Source organism: Echinops telfairi, unplaced genomic scaffold (genome assembly GCF_000313985.2).
Source record: "Echinops telfairi isolate 266 unplaced genomic scaffold, ASM31398v2 ScPeMD7_5;HRSCAF=22, whole genome shotgun sequence".
NCBI lineage: Eukaryota > Metazoa > Chordata > Mammalia > Afrosoricida > Tenrecidae > Echinops > Echinops telfairi.
The window spans coordinates 14,346,799-14,364,353 of NW_022103901.1; the positions used below are offsets into that span (position 1 = coordinate 14,346,799).

The 17,555-nt window shown below is 58.6% G+C and overlaps 3 protein-coding genes across 9 annotated transcripts in view; all 3 read right to left on the reverse strand.

The window, feature by feature from the left end:
* SLC5A2 (solute carrier family 5 member 2) overlaps positions 1-293 on the reverse strand; it is a 6,422-nt gene extending 6,129 nt beyond the window's left edge. For both annotated transcript variants that reach the window (XM_004705637.2, XM_013005521.2), the window contains exon 1: positions 114-293. In XM_004705637.2, the coding sequence (XP_004705694.1) occupies positions 114-293 (180 nt within the window). The remainder of the gene's footprint in view (positions 1-113) is intronic.
* A 3,547-nt stretch (positions 294-3,840) lies between these two features.
* TGFB1I1 (transforming growth factor beta 1 induced transcript 1) lies at positions 3,841-10,838 on the reverse strand. 6 transcript variants are annotated; one of them, XM_045285415.1, is made up of 11 exons: positions 10,612-10,838; positions 8,303-8,418; positions 8,149-8,201; positions 7,914-8,056; positions 7,652-7,739; positions 7,430-7,535; positions 7,144-7,338; positions 5,448-5,621; positions 5,086-5,167; positions 4,667-4,815; positions 3,841-4,386 (listed from the first exon to the last, which is right to left on the reverse strand). In XM_045285415.1, the coding sequence occupies exons 2-11, from the start codon at positions 8,378-8,380 to the stop codon at positions 4,120-4,122; spliced, it is 1,335 nt and encodes a 444-aa protein (XP_045141350.1). In that variant the 5' UTR covers positions 8,381-8,418; positions 10,612-10,838; the 3' UTR covers positions 3,841-4,119. The 6 variants fall into 6 exon arrangements, with proteins under 6 accessions (XP_045141350.1, XP_045141348.1, XP_045141347.1 ...); XM_045285413.1 differs by having other exon boundaries at positions 7,914-8,075; XM_045285412.1 differs by lacking the exon at positions 10,612-10,838 and adding an exon at positions 9,641-9,757 and having other exon boundaries at positions 7,914-8,075.
* Positions 10,839-11,084: 246 nt separating this feature from the next.
* The window catches only part of ARMC5 (armadillo repeat containing 5), an 11,123-nt gene continuing 4,652 nt past the window's right edge, over positions 11,085-17,555 (reverse strand). The window contains exons 4-6 of the mRNA XM_004706006.2: positions 15,175-15,677; positions 14,613-14,745; positions 11,085-14,500 (exon numbers count right to left, since the gene is read on the reverse strand). Coding sequence (XP_004706063.1) covers positions 13,675-14,500; positions 14,613-14,745; positions 15,175-15,677 — 1,462 coding nt within the window. The 3' untranslated portion in view covers positions 11,085-13,674. The remainder of the gene's footprint in view (positions 14,501-14,612; positions 14,746-15,174; positions 15,678-17,555) is intronic.

A 17,555-nucleotide genomic window follows, 5' to 3' on the forward strand; every position in this document is an offset into this window, starting at 1 on the left:
CCCCTCCAGGCTCTCAAAAGACCTGCTTATCCCCCCCCCCTTCCAAGACCTAGGTTTCTCCCTCAAAAACCCAGCCATCCAGCCCCACCCCTGCCGGGGGACCCTCCCTGAGCCTCCCCCATGGGCTTCAGAGGCCTGGCCGTCAGGAGCACCCCATGACCTCTCACCCACAAGCCGACACCAATGACCAGCAGGAAGTAAGCAGCAATGACGAGAATGTCAGCTGGGTTGTCAATTAGGGTCCTTTGGTCCCCCGGTTGGGGGGCCAAGTCTTCCTCCGTGTGTGCCTCCATTCTAACAAGGATCTGCCCTTCGGGGCCAGTTCCTGGATTCCCCCAGGGGAAGGATTAATGGTTACCTCAAGGGCAATGAGCCGGCAAGTCCCCCAGCCTCCCTAGGCTTTGTTCAGCTGAATCAGGTCCTCTGGAGGCTGAAAGTTGGTCCTGGGGAATTGGACCCTTTTATGTTCAAGAACACTCCTTCCTGAGACCACACTCACTGTCTCCCACCCCATGGCCCTTCCCAGGGCCCAGGCTCAACACCACCTCTTTCCCCCATGCTCACGTAGACTGGGGGAGTCCACTGAACTAGCACCCCCGCTTCTGGCTCATTCAAAGGGATCTTTTCAAACCCAGACCTCACAGAATCACTCCCCTGCCTCATAGCTCCTACCACACTTAGGAGGACATTTGAGCCCTCAGTCTGATCGTCAGAGTCTAATGTACCCCGGGAGCTCTGAGGATGTCGTGGTTACACCCAGGTCTGCTGACCTGAAGGTAAGCAGTTCGAATCCACCAGCCGTTCCTCTGGAGAAAGACAAAGCTTTCTACTCCCATAAAGGTTTACAGGCTTGGAATCCCACAGAGCCCTAGAGGGCCATTATGAGTCGAAGTTTTACCATACCCAGACTTCTCTCTCTCCTCCCCACCCACCACCTCAAAACCACAGTTCCTTGCCGAGGCCCCCACCCAGCCCACACACTTTCATTTCCCCCAAAGCTGTGTTTGCTGCTTGGAGTGCTCGCTCCCACCTAACCTACTCCTATGTAACCCGTAGTACCAGCCGCGTCACCACTTCAGGGTAGATGGCTCTGACTTTCCTGATAGAGTTCTGAGCACACTGTGTGACCCTCATGTGGGTCCAGGTCTACCTCCCCGTCAGACTGCGGGGCTGCCTGCACAGCACAGTCAAGGCTGATTGGTGCCTGGGATCCCCCTTGCTCAGCCCAGGGCTAGGTGCAGAGAGGGAGGGGGTTGGTGGGTACCTGTACCTCGGCCTCTCTCTGTGGATTATCTTTGAATGTGGGGGAACGGCGGGGAGGGGCGGGCTCCTGTTCCTTTATGGGAGCTAAGGTCATCCCTGAGAGGGAGAACACAGAATGCTATTTTAGGGGGGAATGACGAGGAGTCTATGATGAGTGGGGGCCACTCGATTCGAGGGGTTATGGACACAGTGGCTGCCACACTGAGCTCAAGCCTCGGAACAGCGTGGTGAGGCTGGCGCAGGACCGGGCAGGGGTCCATTCTGTTGCACACGGGTCGAGAAGGGTGGGATCTGACTGGATGGGCCTCTAGCTAACAACACGCTGTCAGAAGCAGGCCTCGAGGAGAGAATGTGGGTGCAAGGTCTTTATTTGGGAGGCGAGCCCAGGCAGGATGGGAGGGGGGCAGATAAAGAAAGCAGAAAAGTCAACCCGTGGGAAACTAACACGGAGGGAAATCTGTCGAGGACCGGGTCCCCTAACTTATACCAGAGGGAGTCTGGAAAGCTGGTCTTCCACGGTAGGAGAGCCTCCACTTTGGTTAAGTTAGAGGTAAAGTCCAAGTACATGATCCTGCTTTAAAAATCATTCCCACAGATTCTCCCTTTAACAGCTATGCTGCCTTAAAGTGAGCACCTGGTTGATTATATCTCCCTATAGAAGCAGACATCCTTTTGCTCTCTCTTCCTGCTGTGACACCCAATCCTTTGTACCTTTCCCCAATGCAGGTATTAGGTTTCCTTACCTGTGAGCTCAGGGACCTTAATGCTGAAAGTTGCAGACACTCCCCCCTTGTCCTTGGCTCCCCCTCACACATGTATTGGCCTGCCCAACACATACGTAAAGGACACCCCTTCTCCCAGAGAATGCCTTCGGCAAGAAATACGGGGAGCAGCTGAAGTGTGTGGGCACAAGATGCATGTGACTGCTAGGTGGTCAAAGATATGGGCAAGGCATCCATGGTCTGCTTCCGTGGTTGATGCGTTTGGATCGCCCAGGAGGAATCCAGGTGCAGATATCAGAGGCTACTCAAAGTCTGTGTCTTCCGTGTGGTCTAAAAGGCCCTCTATGGGGTGACCCCATCACATCTTTGATTCTGGCTGCTATATTGGTCTTGTTCCTTTCTTACAATATGCCAGGTAATTTCAGAACCTCCTGCCTTTTCCCTTGCTGTTCCCGAGGCCTGGAACGTTCTCTCCCTAGGCTGTGGACCTGACCAGCTCCTTCCCCACCTTCAAATCTCGGCTTCAGTGAGTGGCCCATGCACAAGGGCCATCCTCCGACTAGCAGGTTAAAGCGCAACCTTCCTCAGCTTCTCTGACTCAGTCCTCTAGCTCATTCTTCTTACAGCCCCTCCTGCTTTTCTGACTCTGCCCTTCTTTTACTAGACAAACATCCATTGAGCACCGAGCACACTATTCCAAACATTGGTGCAGAAACCAGCAGCAAAATGAGCATGGTCTCTGCTCTCGAGGAGCTTGCATCCAGTGTAAGAAAGAAGCCACAAATCAGCAGCAAACTAACTCTCATTGCAACAGTGATAAGTGCTGGGATGGGACTAGAAAGGTACTGTGGGGGGTGGAAATAGAAGGAGCCCTGGTGGCATAGTGGTTACACGCTGGGCTGCTAACTGCAAGATCAGCAGTTTGAAATCACCAGGGCTTTGTATGCCTGTAAAGAGTTAACAGTCTCAGAAACACACGGGGACAGTTCGACTCTGTCCTATAAGGTCACTATGAATCCGAATCGGCTTGGTAGCCCACCTTGAGACTGGTTTTTGGTTTGAGTAGGGTGGAAATCGGGGGAAGAGCAGGTTTCTTTGGCTGGTTAGGGAAGACCCCATTCGTCCATCACACTTGTCTTCACCAGTTCTCTTAGTAGATGGTCCTAAGCCTCAGCTCTGCTGGGACACAGCACAGGCATCACCTCTTCCGGGGAGCTTGCCTGGACTCCTAATCCGGTTAGGAGCCTCCTTCAGGCTTCTGCAGTGTCCTGTGATTCCCTGGGTTTGGCCCGGACCACGCCAGGTGTCATCTGCTTAGGCTGGATTGCTCACACCTGATGCTCTCTGCGCACCAGGGAGTAACAGGTAGGCCAACAAGGAAAATAAGGGATGACTCTGGGCATGGCTACTTGCTTGCCTTCCAGAGGGTGTGAATAAGCTGCAGCTGTGTCTATAGGAAACCTACAGGCTATCGGAGATAAGGTGGAGGGAGACTAGTGCCTTAGTGCCCAGATCCAAGTAGTGGGTAAACTGGCACTCTGGGTGGCTCCCTGATGAGCTCTGGTGGGGGTAGTGGTTATACATTGGGCCGAAAAGGATAAAGTCAGCAGTTCAAAACCACCAGCTGTTCTGCGGGAGAAGAAGGGGGCTTTGTACTCTGGTAATGAGTTCCAGTCTCAGAAACCCACAGAGGAGTTTGGTTTGGTTGAGTGCCTGGGGGTACCCAAGGGCCACGGCTACAGGCTCTGCCTCCCACCACAGGCAATGACCTAGATCTGGGGACCCAGCCAACCTTACAGGGCGGGGCGTGCAGACTGGGAGCCCTCAACCGCGCAGTCGGAGACACAGCCCCAGCGAAGCGTGGAAGGTGTTTATGTAGGTAGAAAAAGGTGCACAGAATGGTGAGGGCGCAGGGATGTCCCGTCTTGACCTTGGACTTGTCGGAAAGGCCAGCTCCCCTATCCTCTGGGATGGAATCCAACTCCAGTGGGCCCTCCCCTATGGGTGTGCAGGGGCAGTCTCCCCATTGAGTGCGGCCTTACAGGGGAAGGGAGGCTCCCGGGGAAGGCCAAGCTCCAGGAGCCGGGCCTGGGGGGTCTTTGCGGGCCTGGGGGTCTCGGGGAGCCCGGGGCGGTCAGCCGAAGAGCTTGAGGAAGCAGGGCTGGCAGTAAGGCTTGCCGGCGCGCTCCTGGAAGGAGCCCTTGGTGAGCGGGCGCAGGCAGAAGGTGCAGGTGAAGTGGTCCGGGTGGAAGCGGCGCCCCAAGGCCGACACGCAGCGACCCGTGACGGGGAGGCCACACGTGGCGCACAGCGAGCCGCGCCGCGCGTGGAAATGGTTCTCGCACAGCGGGCGACCCTCGTGCTCGTAAAAGCTGCCTCCTGAGAAGGGCGCGAAGCATTCCTGGGGACGGGGAAAGGAAGTCAGCGGCCGGCCGAGAGCCCTTCAGCGCGGGGGCGGAGCCGGCCGCCGGGGGCGTGGCTCCGGGCGAGGCCCCCCCCCCCGCCGCCAGGAGGCGTGGCCCCGGGCACGGAGCGACTCAGACACAACCCACTTCCCCGACGCGTGGCTCCGCCCCCAGCGACCCAGCCCGCTGAAGCCCCGCCCCCTAGCGATCCAGCCGGCCGCGGCCCCGCCCCCTAGCGATCCAGCCGGCCGCGGCCCCGCCCCCGGGCTGGCGCACCCTGCAGACGAAGCAGTCTGGGTGCCAGAGCGCGCTGAGCGCCGAGATGTAGTTATCCAAGATGGGGCCCTGGCAGCCCTGGCAGCGCGGCGCGAACAGCTGCAGGAAGTCTCGGCGACAGTAGGGGCGGCCCTCCCGCTCGTGGAAACCTAGGGAAGGGGAGGGAGTGGACGGAGAGAAATGGGTGTGGGGGGCGGTGTGGAGCCGGACTGAGGACTCTGGATCTGAGACCCGGCAGCCCGAGAGACCCGGTCCGTGACCAGTGCGGCTCGCCCACAGGATAGGAGAGCGTGGGGTCGGGAGACGGACAAAATTCACAGGTCAGGGCTCCGGAGGTCCGAGCCGGCGGGCTCCGAGGGGGTCAGGGCCAGGCTGATGTGGGGGGCGCGCAGCTTCACAGGCAGGAGCCCAACTCTCACCCTCGTCCCCGAAGGGCTCCCTGCAGCTGACGCAGCAGAAGTGCTCCGGGTGCCAGTGGGTGCCCAAGGCCGTAACCATTTTCTGCAGAGAATGAAAAGGACTTGCAGTGTGGCACTCCTTACCTCCCCCTCCAACTGGGACTCGGGTGGCTGGGCTGAGGCGCGGGAGAACTAGCAGGGGTCTTGGAGGATCCAAGGTGCATTGGCCAAGGGGTAACGGTAGGGGGCGGGCAGGCAGGGGAGTGGGGAGTGGCAGTGGTCCCAGAAACTAGCGATAGGCAGGCAGGCGGACAGTTAGCACAGAGGCCCATCCACAGGTGCCTTGAGACAAGGTGTGGGCGATGAGGCCAGGTGGGGCTCACGTGTTGGATGGGCTGGTTGCAGAGGCCGCATCTTGGCGAGAAGCGCTCAAAGTAGCATTCCGGGCAGAAGGGAGCCCCATCCTTCTCAAAGAAGCTGCTGCCCCCTAGGGCCGTGGAACAGCCACCGCAGACGAAGTGGTCCGGGTGCCAAGCGCGACCCAGGGCCGTCACCACCTGCGGGTTGGGAAGATTGCCTGGGTCGGAGTGGGCCTTGGGCTGCCACAGGCTAAGTAGGCTGTTTGATGAGGTGCTTTCTCAGTTGTGTCTCTGAGAGGTCGAGGATGAAGAATCGAGGGTCCACCGTGGGGAATACAGCCACTTATAAGTCCTACAGGCTCAAAGGATGGGGCCTCATCCCAGGTCTGTGAGCTCAGCTCCAGAGGGCCCTTTTACAGCAGGCAGTGCTAGGGCACATTGTACTCTTACAGACCTACGAACATGTCTGAATGAATTTTAAAATCAGAAGATGAGCGGAACCCAAAGGAGCAAATTTAATATATATTAGTATGTTGTCAGTTGCCTTCAGTTGGTTCTGATGCATATGTATAACAGAAGGAAACACTGCCCGGTCCTGTGCATCCTCACGGTTCTTATGGTTAAGCAGATTGTGGCTGGCACTGTGTCAACCCATCTCCTTGACGATCTTCCTCTGTTTCGCTGCTCCTCCACTTTATCATGCACATTAATATAGTCATCTTCCTGTGCACACAGCCATCAGAAAGATGAGTAGATTAATATGCGTGGTAAAGTGAGGGTCCGTGAAGAAGAGGCCGCATATTGGCAAGAATTATTTATGTATTACCGTATGTTGTGTCAGGTAGACTAGAGAAACAAATCCAGAAAACAACCCAGTAAACTGCATGGCCATATCTGACCCCTGGCTAGCCGAAGAAGAACTCCCCTGAGGCAGAGGTCAGACAAGCATCCACTCTCCGTCCCTATGAATTTGTTTCTCTAGTCTATCCAGGCGAACACATACGCATGCACATATCATGAAGGCAAAACTCCCAAAGGTCCACAGGAGTTGGAACGTTGCCCTGTTTTGCTAACACTGGGAATTCTGGGATAGGCAGGAGGATCTTGGCCAACCACTGGGCACCATTGTTGTCACTGGTATCTGCTCAGTGAAGCCAAGACCTAGCATTCCGACTAGCCTCTGGGAGAGAAGGGACCGTCTTTGTGGCTCTTTGAGGGACAGTGAGCAAAGCCAGGGGAGCGTTGATGTAACGATTAAAGGAGTCGGGTTGCTTTTTTTAAAGGGACTAACTGCCTGGGAGCTCTGGCAGTATAGTGGTTACTACCCCATTGGGCTGCTAACTGCAAGGTCAGCAGTTTGAAGCCAACAAGCCACTCTATGAGAGAAGGATGAAGCCTTACTCCCCTAAAGAGTTACAGTCTCCGAAACCCTCAGGGGTGGTTCTGCCCTGTCTCAGAGGCCCGCTACGAGTCAGACTGACTCGATGGCAGGGAGTCCGATTTGAGGAGCACAGTGCCTGGCACGGTAGGTCCACGATCAACAGTTGGTCAGTTGGCATTCTCATCTTGCCCCATACTGGCTCTGTGACTCAGCACCCCACATGTGTCCTCCACAAAACATAACGATTGAGTTATTCATTTAGAGGGAACAGCACACAGTCTGGTGCTCAGTAAAGATAGGCCTGTAACTATCTTTCCCCTTCCATGGGGCCCCACTTACCTGCCCAGCAATGGGCTTATTGCAGGAGCCACAGAGGCCCTTGGCCTGGGTGGGAACCCCACGGCGGCTGAGGTCCGACTGCAGTAGCCCCAGCATGGTGTCTAAGCTGCCCTTACTGGCTGGTCCTGGCGGGGACGGGGAGCCCTCGTTCACAGCACTTGACCCCGGAGGCTGTGTTGGCCCGGAGGCTGGAAGCTGTACAAAGCAAGGTCCGAGAGTTGAATCAACTAAGGGGCGGGCTGGAGAGCCCTACAAGGACACTGGCCCACCCTCCTGCCTGACTCACATGGTTCTGGACACGGAAGTCAGACAGTGAGGCCATCAGCCTGTCCAGCTCCAGGGTTGCTGATGTGGCTGAAGGCTTTGCCAGGGCAGAGGATGGGCTGGAGGGACTGGGAAGACAGGTGTGTGTCGGCTCGGGGCCCCCCCAATGTTCCCTTCAGCCACTCAAGTCTCTTGGGCTGGTCACCCACCTCTCTCTCAGCCCTGACAACAATGCCAAACTCACATGCTGGGCCTTTTCTTATCGTCCACTGGGTCCTCTTTTGGCTCCCCCGCAGCTGTTTTGCTGGATGGAAACTGAGACATAATTTCATCTGGAGAGAGGAGAGAAGGGGACCTAGACACGGCGGTCATCCAGGCTCAGTCCCCGCCCTCTACTTCCAGTTAATGCTTTAACAGTTACTCTGGCGTGTCTGTGACCCTTCATCTCTGTCCTTCTCCCCTGCCCACCTCACGTCCATCAAAGCCTGGCTCAGTACCCCTACTACCTGTGATGTTGAATTGGGTGGCATTAAGTTCCTGCAGCAATCGGTCCAGCTCACAGAGCCCAGTGCCCAAGACGCCACTGGAAGAGGAGAACGGAGGGGCCGCAGAGGCCGCAGACTTTGGGGACCGAGGCTTGCACACCGTACTGGGAAACAGGTGGGAGACTGGGCTCAGGGTTGGGGAATCCAAGCCCCTCCAAGGGGGGTCCTCATCCTCCCCAGCTCCCAGGTCCCTCACCTGTACAGATGGTCCTTGTCCCCAGACGCACCTGAAGACTCCCCAGGCCCTGCCTACAGAGAGAAGAGACAAGCGTGTGGGATGCCAGCCCTGTAGTGCAGGCCAAGCCTGGCCCCAGTGGCCAGCCTAGCGGTCGGTCACCATTTGACCTCACCTGGGTCCGGTGGTCGTAGGGCAGGGGAGGGGTGAGTGGCTCAGGGGGCCGGTCTTTGGAAGGCCCTGCCCTCGGCATGTGTGAGGTGGTGGTCTCAAGGTCAGAGAGCAGGGCATCTGCCGGAAAGAGAAGCCAGGGTCAGAGGTCAAGGGGTCAAGATTGGGGTCATCTGGAGGTAGAGGCTGTGTTGAAAGTCGGCAGGAATTAAAGGGCTCAGACCAAGCCTTCAGGAATCAGAGGTAAAGGAAGGGCTCTCTGTGGACCGGGCTTGGGAAAAACAGAAGTCAGTGTGCCCCGCAAGGGTCAAGTATCTGAAGGGAGCACAGGGTCAGGCCACCGCAGCCAAGCGGAAGGGCACCAAGGATCCCTTCTGGCTGGGACAGCCCGTGCCGGTGTGCTCAGCCTGGGATTCCCCTGCCCAGTCCTCTGATTTCCCTCCATCTTCCCAGACAGCATTCAAAATGAACTTTCTCAAGCCAAGCCGGGCTCCACCCCACATTGCTCAACTGGCCATCTGCCTGGTACCCAGCTTTCTGATTGGATTGCCTTCTCTACCACACCCGTTAATTTCTGACCCCAGCAGAATCAGGACCCCCCCTCGCCCTGGCCCCCCACTCCAGGGCCTTCTGGGTCCCACGGTCTGCTCTTCCTTGGCCAGTCGCCTTCTGACTGGTCTCTTCCCCAAAGGCCAGTGTCCCATGCCCCTTACAGAAGCGCACCCTCTGCTGGAGGGCGCCAGGACCCCTGTTCTTTCTGGGCAGGCGCTGTGGCCCAAGCCCAGCTCATTAGGAGGACTGGAAGCCCAGGTCCTCTTTTCCACACACCCCGGGGCCCCCCCCCAAAAAAAACAACAACACCCTCTCCTCCCTCTTCCCCTCCTCCTCCAGAGCTGGGTTCTTTTAACCATTTCCTTTCCATAACCCCAAAGTCCTTGCCCCTTATCACTTCTCCCTCTCCTCGCGCGCACTCCTCCATGAACTCTTCCCTTTCCCAAACCCTGCAGAAGTCCATGCCGCGCTCTGCCGCTCACCTACTTTCCCAGACCCTCCCTCCCAGACTCCGGGCTGTCCCTCCGCGCCCGTCCGTCCGTCGGTCGGTCCGTCCGGTTGGAGGAGAGGGGCCAAGGAGGCAGGGAGGGGGAGGGCGCGGCCGGCCGGGAAAGGCAGGAAGGGAGACGTGGAGTCGGACGGGAGGCGCGGGCAGAGAGCGGAGCCGGAGCCGGAGCGAGAAGCCAGGAGGCGGGGATGGGGAGGTGCAGGGAGTGCGCGGGGCTCCTGGGAAAGCGGGCCTAGGCGGCTCGCAAGGGGCTCGGGGCGCAGGGACCCGGACCCCACTCACCGAGGTCCTCCATGGCGGGGCGTGGGCCAGCTGCGCGGGGCGAGCAGGGCGGGGGCCGTGTCCGGTGGGGGCGGGGGCAGGGGGATGTCCGGGAGCTGGAGGCCCGGCTGTGACCATGTAAGGAAGCGGGGACCCGCTGGGATGGGGATGAACGAGGGAACCCGGGGTAGGGGCGTGGGAGGGAGGGAAGAAAGCAGGGGCCCACCCAGGCCCAGTCGCTGGCCTGCCACAGAGGCGGCCACACCCCAGCCTTGGCCTTCGCTGCAGGAATCCCCAGGCGATTGGCCAGGAGTGAGACTCGGCTCTTCTAGACCAAGTCCTGGAACCCCTGCCCAGTGAGACTCTTGGACACAGGGACCCCTGGGGAGATGTCTCCCACCCCCCCACGTCAGGCCGGAGTCCTAGAGAGAGCCTCCTCCTACTACCCAGATCAGTACTGATAAAGGTGTCCGGGAGAATTTTCTGGCTGGGGGGCTGGAGCGATGTTCAAAGGGTCAGTTCCCAAGTGCAGAGACCCTGCCGGATCACCACAGAAAGCCAGCTCTCAAAGGGCACATGATGGGCACAAAGAACTCCGTGTGATCCCGACACGGGAAACCCACCCCTGGACGCCCAGCCGGGAGCCTCCTTCCAAGACTTGGAAAGAGGCATGCAGACACCGGTCCATGGAAACCTAGACCCACGTCCCAGGGAGTTTGAAGGCAACCTAGCCCTGCCCCAAGATACTGGACACAGCTGGAAGAGTGCTCCCTGAACTCCGAGGACTCATGAGACTAGACGGGGATGGACACAGTTGTGCTGTTGTTCATGGGTTAGACAGTCCTGAGCCCTTGGACGGTGGGTGTCAAGCCAACAGCAAACTAGAACCACCCAGAAAACCAAAAAAAACGCTGCCCGGACCATCCCCTAAGCGTAATGTGATGGGAATGGGCTTAGGCATTTGCGGTGGTTATGCATACTGTGGTACTCACATCATCAATTTGAGGAGGGGTGGAGTCTAGCCTGTCAATCAGGTCACCGCTTAATGGCTTCGTTTGGAACTGCGAAGGACATAAATAACTTACTGGAGGCAGGGCACTCAGTCCCTGCGAGACATTCCTGTTCACAAGACACGCGGAGCTATGCTAGAGCACTGGAGCTGGAGGAGCCAGGGGGAGCCCCATGCCAGCGCCGGGAAGCTTACACCACCACCACCGGATCCGGGAGACTCTCCACCCCCTGGCCTGTGATCTTCCTGCACCCGGCGTCATTGCATGTGTTACACAAGTCTGAAGAGGAATTTACAGATTGGAATTGGGCATGTGGGCTAATATTAGACTTATGGAGTTGATCTGGACTGTTTTCTCAATATTCAATTGCTCTTGTACATAAAGCTCTTATACACCAGAGTGTCTCTGAATTTGTTTCTCTAGTCTACCCTCACACACACACACACACACACACGTGTATAGATGCAGTTTATTTTTGTTATTGAGAATATTCATGGCAGATCATATACCAGTTCATGTTACTACATGGACATTTCTGCGACACCGAGATTACATCTTTCCAGCTGCGTAGCCGTCCCTGTCCCCCCTTGGGTTATCTTTCCCGTTCATGGAAAACTTGCTGCCCCCTAGGTCCCTGCTTCATCTCTTCAGTTGTCGCTCGGATCCTAGATCCATAGAAAGGTCTGAGAGAGGACACTGCTCAAGGCAAACAGTCTATGTTTAGTTTTTGGAAGACTTCTGAAGATATTTTTGGTTTAAGGTTTAAACAGGACCTTAGGAGTTGGAAGAGCACATCTAGCCTGGAGGGTCAAGGACATCTTGAGAATGTGCCGTTCTTCTGAACGCCCCCGTTGATCAGGACTCATCAAAACATTTGGCCGTGGCCGCTGGTCACCATCTAGTTCTCCATCTCATAGCAATGGAGGCCTTCTTGTTATCCAGGGAGGTCATTACCAACACATCCCACTTCCTCCTCCTATGCCAAGCTCTGGAAGATCCTACGCAGGACACAGTGAACTAGTAGACGGAAGCACTAAGCTTGTCATGAGGCCAAGTTGCTGGGATGTCCCATGATCCATGGCCCCAAACCTCCAGCCAAGAAACCACATCCTATGAGGTTGGACATAAGCGGCCGTGGTGGGGTCTCCTTTGGGTCACTGCTGGAAATACACCTACGGTGCACGACTGGCCCATTCAACTTTCCCAGGCGCACAGCTTATGGAAAAGCAGTGTTGCACAGTGAGACTTTTTCCAATCCCTGTCAATGGAACTTCAGGATTCCTAAAAAGATGAGTCACCCTTCTCCCTTCCCACTGGTAATCACTAAGAAACTCTGGTCTCTGTACACAGTGGTCTGTTCTTTCTCCAGGAGGTCATATTTGTCCTGTGGGTTTGACGGATTTCATTCAGCATCATGGCTTCAAGCGAGACCCACGTTGCAGCATGCATTCAACACTCAGTGCCTAGCATTTCCTAGTTTGGTTGTACCACGTTGTGTTGACCCATGCTTCCGTCGGTGACACGGGGCTGCTTCCACCTTGGTCTGTTGTGAAGAGGGCTGCCACGGACACTGGTGTGTGCCCGTCTCCTTTGGGGTCTCCTCTCGAGCCTGCTGGGTTGACAGCTAGGAGTGAAGCTGCGGGGGCTGCAGGAGGAACCAGTCCATGGAAAACATCAGGTTTGGTAGCGGGTCAGCAAGGAAAGGGGAAGTCGCTCAATGAGATAGGTTGACACTGTGCCAGCGCCAGCGGGTTTCTGTGGACTGACCGGAGTCTGTCTGCCGCACATCGGGGCACTGGGAGTGGGAACGGACTCGACAGCCCTGAACAACACACGGTTCATCTTTAGTGTTTGTTGTGGTTGTTTTGAGGAACCACCGCACCCTTTTCAACAGCAGTTCCATTTTGCCTTTCCCCCGGCCCCGCCCCTTTCCCCACGTCCTTGCCAACTGTTCTTATCTGGATCGGGCTGGGTTTTGAATCGTGGCCATCCTTGGGGTCTGGGACTGGCATCTTCCTGATAGGCCGTCTGCACATGTGCTTTGCGGAGCTGGCCTTCAAGTCCTTGGCCCAGTTCATGTCTGGGTTTGTCTTTTTGTTGTTAGGTGTATTTAGGGTTTTTTTGCATTTGGAGTTTTTGAAGGCTCTCTGGGTGGTTCCAGTGCGCAGCCTTGAAAGCCAGAGGCCTGCACAAATAAATACGCAGAGAAAGCGAGTGCCAACCTTCGTTCCCCAGTCATGCTGTGGAACATCAGACTGCCACCCAGGCGGCTGGGGGACCTGAGAACCAGATGATGGAGACCCTACCCTGGAGACCAAAGCAGGGAGTCCTCCCTCATCTGAATAACCCGCCCAGAGCTTTGGCTCTCTCTGGGCATGATCTCGGCAGGGCTCTCGGAACCACCAGGAACACAGCAGATGCCAGGACACTGGGCCCCAGAGATGAGAGCAGCCCTAAAGACAAAAGCCCAAGATAGACAAAGGACAGCCAAAACAAGCCTGGCACCAAATTCTCTGACACAGATCTCCACTTCCGCTATCCACTCGGCAGGACCATCTCAGCTGTGGGCCCTCTGGGGTGCTGTCTGAGCAATGCTGCCCCGGGAGCAGGAAGCAGGCCCTATCCTAGGGAGAAGCCTGGGAACTCTATGCTATCCCGGGGCTCCAGGGACCAATGCGTGATGACTTAAAAGGCTCCTTACATGCCAGGTGTGGACTCTGTTCAGCCACAGAGACCACGGCTGGCTGTGGCTTGCCGGTGAAGGGGAGGAGGGCTCCTACAGGGCAGCAAGCAGAGACACTAACATGATGGGGTGTCCGACTCTAGGACCTTCTAATCTCACCTGCAGAGTTAGCTTGGCCACTCGCCATCTCTCGGGCCCCATGACCAGGCCCTGGCCTCGCTTCTCATTCCTGGGACTTTGCATCCCAGCATCTGCTCCCGTTCAAGCTGCCCAGCTTACCTGGTTGTGAACCCTTCCCTGTCACCACTCGGAGGGAGGACTCCCCACAGCTGCTCTGTCTGTGGGTCCCCTCCCAGGGAACATCAACAGTCTGCACCAGGACCTTTGCCCCCTGCCTCTGCACCCATCACCACAGCCAACAAGGCTTCAGTCAGTAGCCCAGCCTCTTCACCCGCTGCCCCCACAAGCTCCATCAGGGCCAGGGCCCGTTTCCGCGGGCACCGTCCTGGCTCCAGAGTCCAGTGGGCACAGTGGGCAGCCAGCCGGGGCCGGCCCAGGCGGAATACTTCCCCCACGGACTCTGGGCCACCCTGGGGCCCCAGGTGGACCCGGCCCACAGCCTCTTCCAGCTCCTCCTCCAGGCCAGGCAGCAGGAAACGGCCAGCAGCCTCCAGGGCCTCTTCGGCCCCGGAGCCAAGCAAGGGCTGGCCTGGTGGTGGCACAGGCCCCCGAGCAGCCCCACAACCCCGGCAGCCGTGCAGATGATGCAGGACGGGCCAGGCCGCACTGGGGGACAGCCCCCGGAGGGGAACCAGGTCCAGCTGGGCTTCAGCGAAGCTGCCAGCGAGCAGGGCCCGGAAGAACGGGGATGCGGTAGCTGATGTGGCCCGCTGGGCTGGGAGCCGAAGGCCCGAGTCCAGTAGGAAGTGCAAGTCAGGGGCGGGGCCTGGGGCTGGGGTGGAGCCTAGCAGAGGCTCATAGTGGCAAGGGGTGGGCAGGTCCAGGTCCCAGGGGGATGTGAGCGGGAGGGCTGGGCTCTCGGTGGGTGACACCAGGCTGCGGAGGCAGGAGAGGGAGTCGGCAACGAAGACGAAGAAGAGCGGGTTCGGGGCTGGCAGGGTTAGCGCCCCAAGGAGGAGCCGGAGGCCACCCTGGTCCAGAAGGAGCCGGCGCCACAGAGAGGGCTTCCTGAAGGGGGGAGAGGAAAAGCTTTCAGGAGTAGAAAAAGGAGGGGCTGGGGTACAGCAGTGTGGCTCCCCCCAGCACCACCCCCACGCCGCAGCCAGCACACCCTGCTGACCGGCAGATGAAGGGCAGGGTCAGCGCACAGGCCACACGGTCCTCTGGGGTCCCGGAGAGCAGCAGATGGGTGAGTGCGCCCACCCCGAAGGGGGACTCAGCTTGCACGGTCAGGTTCTGCAGCAGCAGCTCCCCTGTAGGGTGGGGTGGACAGAAGGGGTCAGGTGGGGAGCTGGTGTCCGTCCAGGGTCAGACGGACCCTGGAAGGGAGGAGGGCGACACGGACTGGTGGCGTCAGAACGCTCGAGGACCTGGAGGTTGAGGTGAGAACAGGGAGGGGTGGCCAGTGTCCGGGGCTGGGCCCCGAGGTCTGGGATGGCCCTGCGGGCTCCCGGCTGTGTTGGAAGGGGCACCGCAGTCGGCATGGTGCCTGTGCCTGGGTTCCAGTCACCATGTGCAGCATCCGGGCCTGAGCCGGGGATCTGAGCCCCAAGGTCTGGGCAGAGGCCAGGTCACTCGACCTTCGGCAGTCTGAGACCTCTTCTTCACCCCAGGGGCCGGGCTGGTGGGAGCGCCGGCTAGGCAGACCATGGACAGGGGGTGTCCAGGGTGGGAGGACATACCCAATTCTCGGTGTTGGTTGCAGCGGGGGGCCGGGCGGGCCCGCGGTGTGGGCCAGTCGTCAGGAGCGACACCGAGCACCAGCCAGGCCCGTAGCAGCGCTGCTCCATAGCTGCGCACGAAGGCCTCCAGGCAGGCCGGGTTGCAGGTGAGGCGTGCCAGGATGCGGAGCGCGCGAGGGTTTGGTGGGCCAGGTGCCCCAGTCACGTAGGCCAGCAGGCCACGCAGCGCCGGCCCGGTCACCAGGGCCCCGCTCGGGTCAGGCGCCTGGGAGAAGCGTGACAGGAGCAGCAGGGCTGGCCCTTCCCGGCCCCAAGGCTCCTCAGTGGGGGTGGCTGTGCTGCGTCTTGGGGTGCACAGCTTGCGTGGGGTCTGCAGCGAGGGGGGACCACTTGTGGCAGGGCTGGACGGCTCTGAGGGCTCTGGCAGCGGGCAGTGCTCAGGGGACCAATCCGGGGAGATGTCTCCAGGGCCGGCGGCATAGCCCTCGGAGATGAGCCACGACCTGCCAATGGAGAGACGGGGGGATGAAGTGGGTGGGCGGGGGTGGACAACACACGGCCTGGGGTGGGTGTCAGGTGAAAGGAGATGGCACCCAGGGAGAGGGAGCAGCCCCAAGGTGGCAGGGGAGAAAGATGGCGGACCAAAAAACCCCCAGCAGTGTTAGGCACCAAGCTCCGCTCTAAAGCCCCTGGAGTTTACAAGAGGCTAAAATCCAGTGGGAGGAAATCCCGGCAGAAGCAAAGCCCACAGCCACAGAATCAAGTCTGCTGCCCGGCGACCCTGTGCAGGTTTCCGAGGCCCTACATCTCAACGGGCACAGACAGCCTCATCTTTCTCTCGAGGGGCGGCTGGTGGGTCTGAACTGCCGCCTTTGTGACTAGCAGTTCGGTGCTCACCCTGCAGCGCCACCAGGGCTTCTGGAGAGGAAGCACACTGCAGGATGAAGACCTGTGCTTCGTGCTAGATGGGCCAGGGGGTGTGGGCAAAAGAACAGGGAGCAGAAGGAGCTGGGACATTTTACGAAGCGTGGCGACGGGAGCGCCCACCGAGAGCAATCACGGCATCTGGGAGTGGGGGCTCAAGGGCAGCCGGGAGACGTGTTTTAGGCCGAGGGAACAGCAAGCCAAGGGGCTGTGAGGCTCTGGGGGGGATGCCTGGCTGGCATGCTCACAAACCAGGGAGGAAGTTTGCGTGGTAGTGACTGAGGAGAGGAGAACCCACAGGCAGACATTCACTGAGCACCGCTTAGTGCCAGCCAAGGGGCGATGGCTGCCACTGCCGTTAGGTACGGAGTTGGTTCCGACCCACAGCGACCCTCTGCACGACAGGAGGAAGTTGCCTGGCCCGGTGGCACCCTCGCCATGGCCCTATGCTCGAGCCCACGGTCGCAACCACAGTGCTGGTCCACCTCCTTCAGGGCCTTCCTTTGGTTGCCTCCCCTCCAGGTTACCAAGCAGTGATGTCCTTCTCCAGGGACGGGCCTCTCCTGACAACACGGCCAGAGTTCGTGAGGGGAAGTCTTGCCATCTTGGCCTCTCAGGGCCGTGCCGGCTGTCTTTCTTCCCACACAGGCGTGTTTGTTCTTTCACCCCTCTTCTCCGGCGCCATCGTTCCAATGCCCCATTCCTCTGCAGTCTTCCTTACTCAGTGCCCACCTTGCACGCGCACACGAGGGGAGGGGAATAGCACGGCTCGGGCCAGGCGCGTCTTAGCCATCAGAGTAACCTCCCGGCTTTCCGACACTCTCAAGAGGTGCTGGGCAGAGCGGATTTAGCCGATGCAACCCCGAACTGAATTTAATTCTTCTAAGGACTCTGTGGGGTGGGGATGCTCCTGGCCTCCATGCTGCAGGGGAGGAAATGGCGGTTCCTGGACGTGAACTGCTCCGACACGGCCCCGCCCATACATAGTGGCACCAGAGTAGGGCCTTAAGCTCCTGAACTTGCCGTTCTAGCCAGTGGCCATGGTGCCTATCTGAAACTGGGCCTGGGTCCCAGAGCTGAGAGGTGCTGGGGTTGTGGCCAGGGCAAAAGACGAGCCCAGGGGAGAGGGGATGTGCTGAACGGGAAGGCTGGGAGCCCGAGAAGGGGTCCCTGGGGCGTAGCTGGGGAAGCACTGAGCCTAACGGCACAAGGTCATCGGTTTGAGCCCCTGCGTGTGTGGCTCCGCAGAGTAAGACGAGGCTGTCTGCTTCTGTGAAGACTTACAGATTCAGAAACCCCTACAGGGTCACGCGCTAAGAGTTGAAATCAATTTCATGGCAGGCCACAGCAGCTTGGGAAAGGAGTCATGGCAAGGCAAAAACAAGGAATTAGGAGATAGGGGTTAATAAAAGTCACCAAGTTTCCCTGAAAGCACAATCCAAGACTAAAAAAAAAAA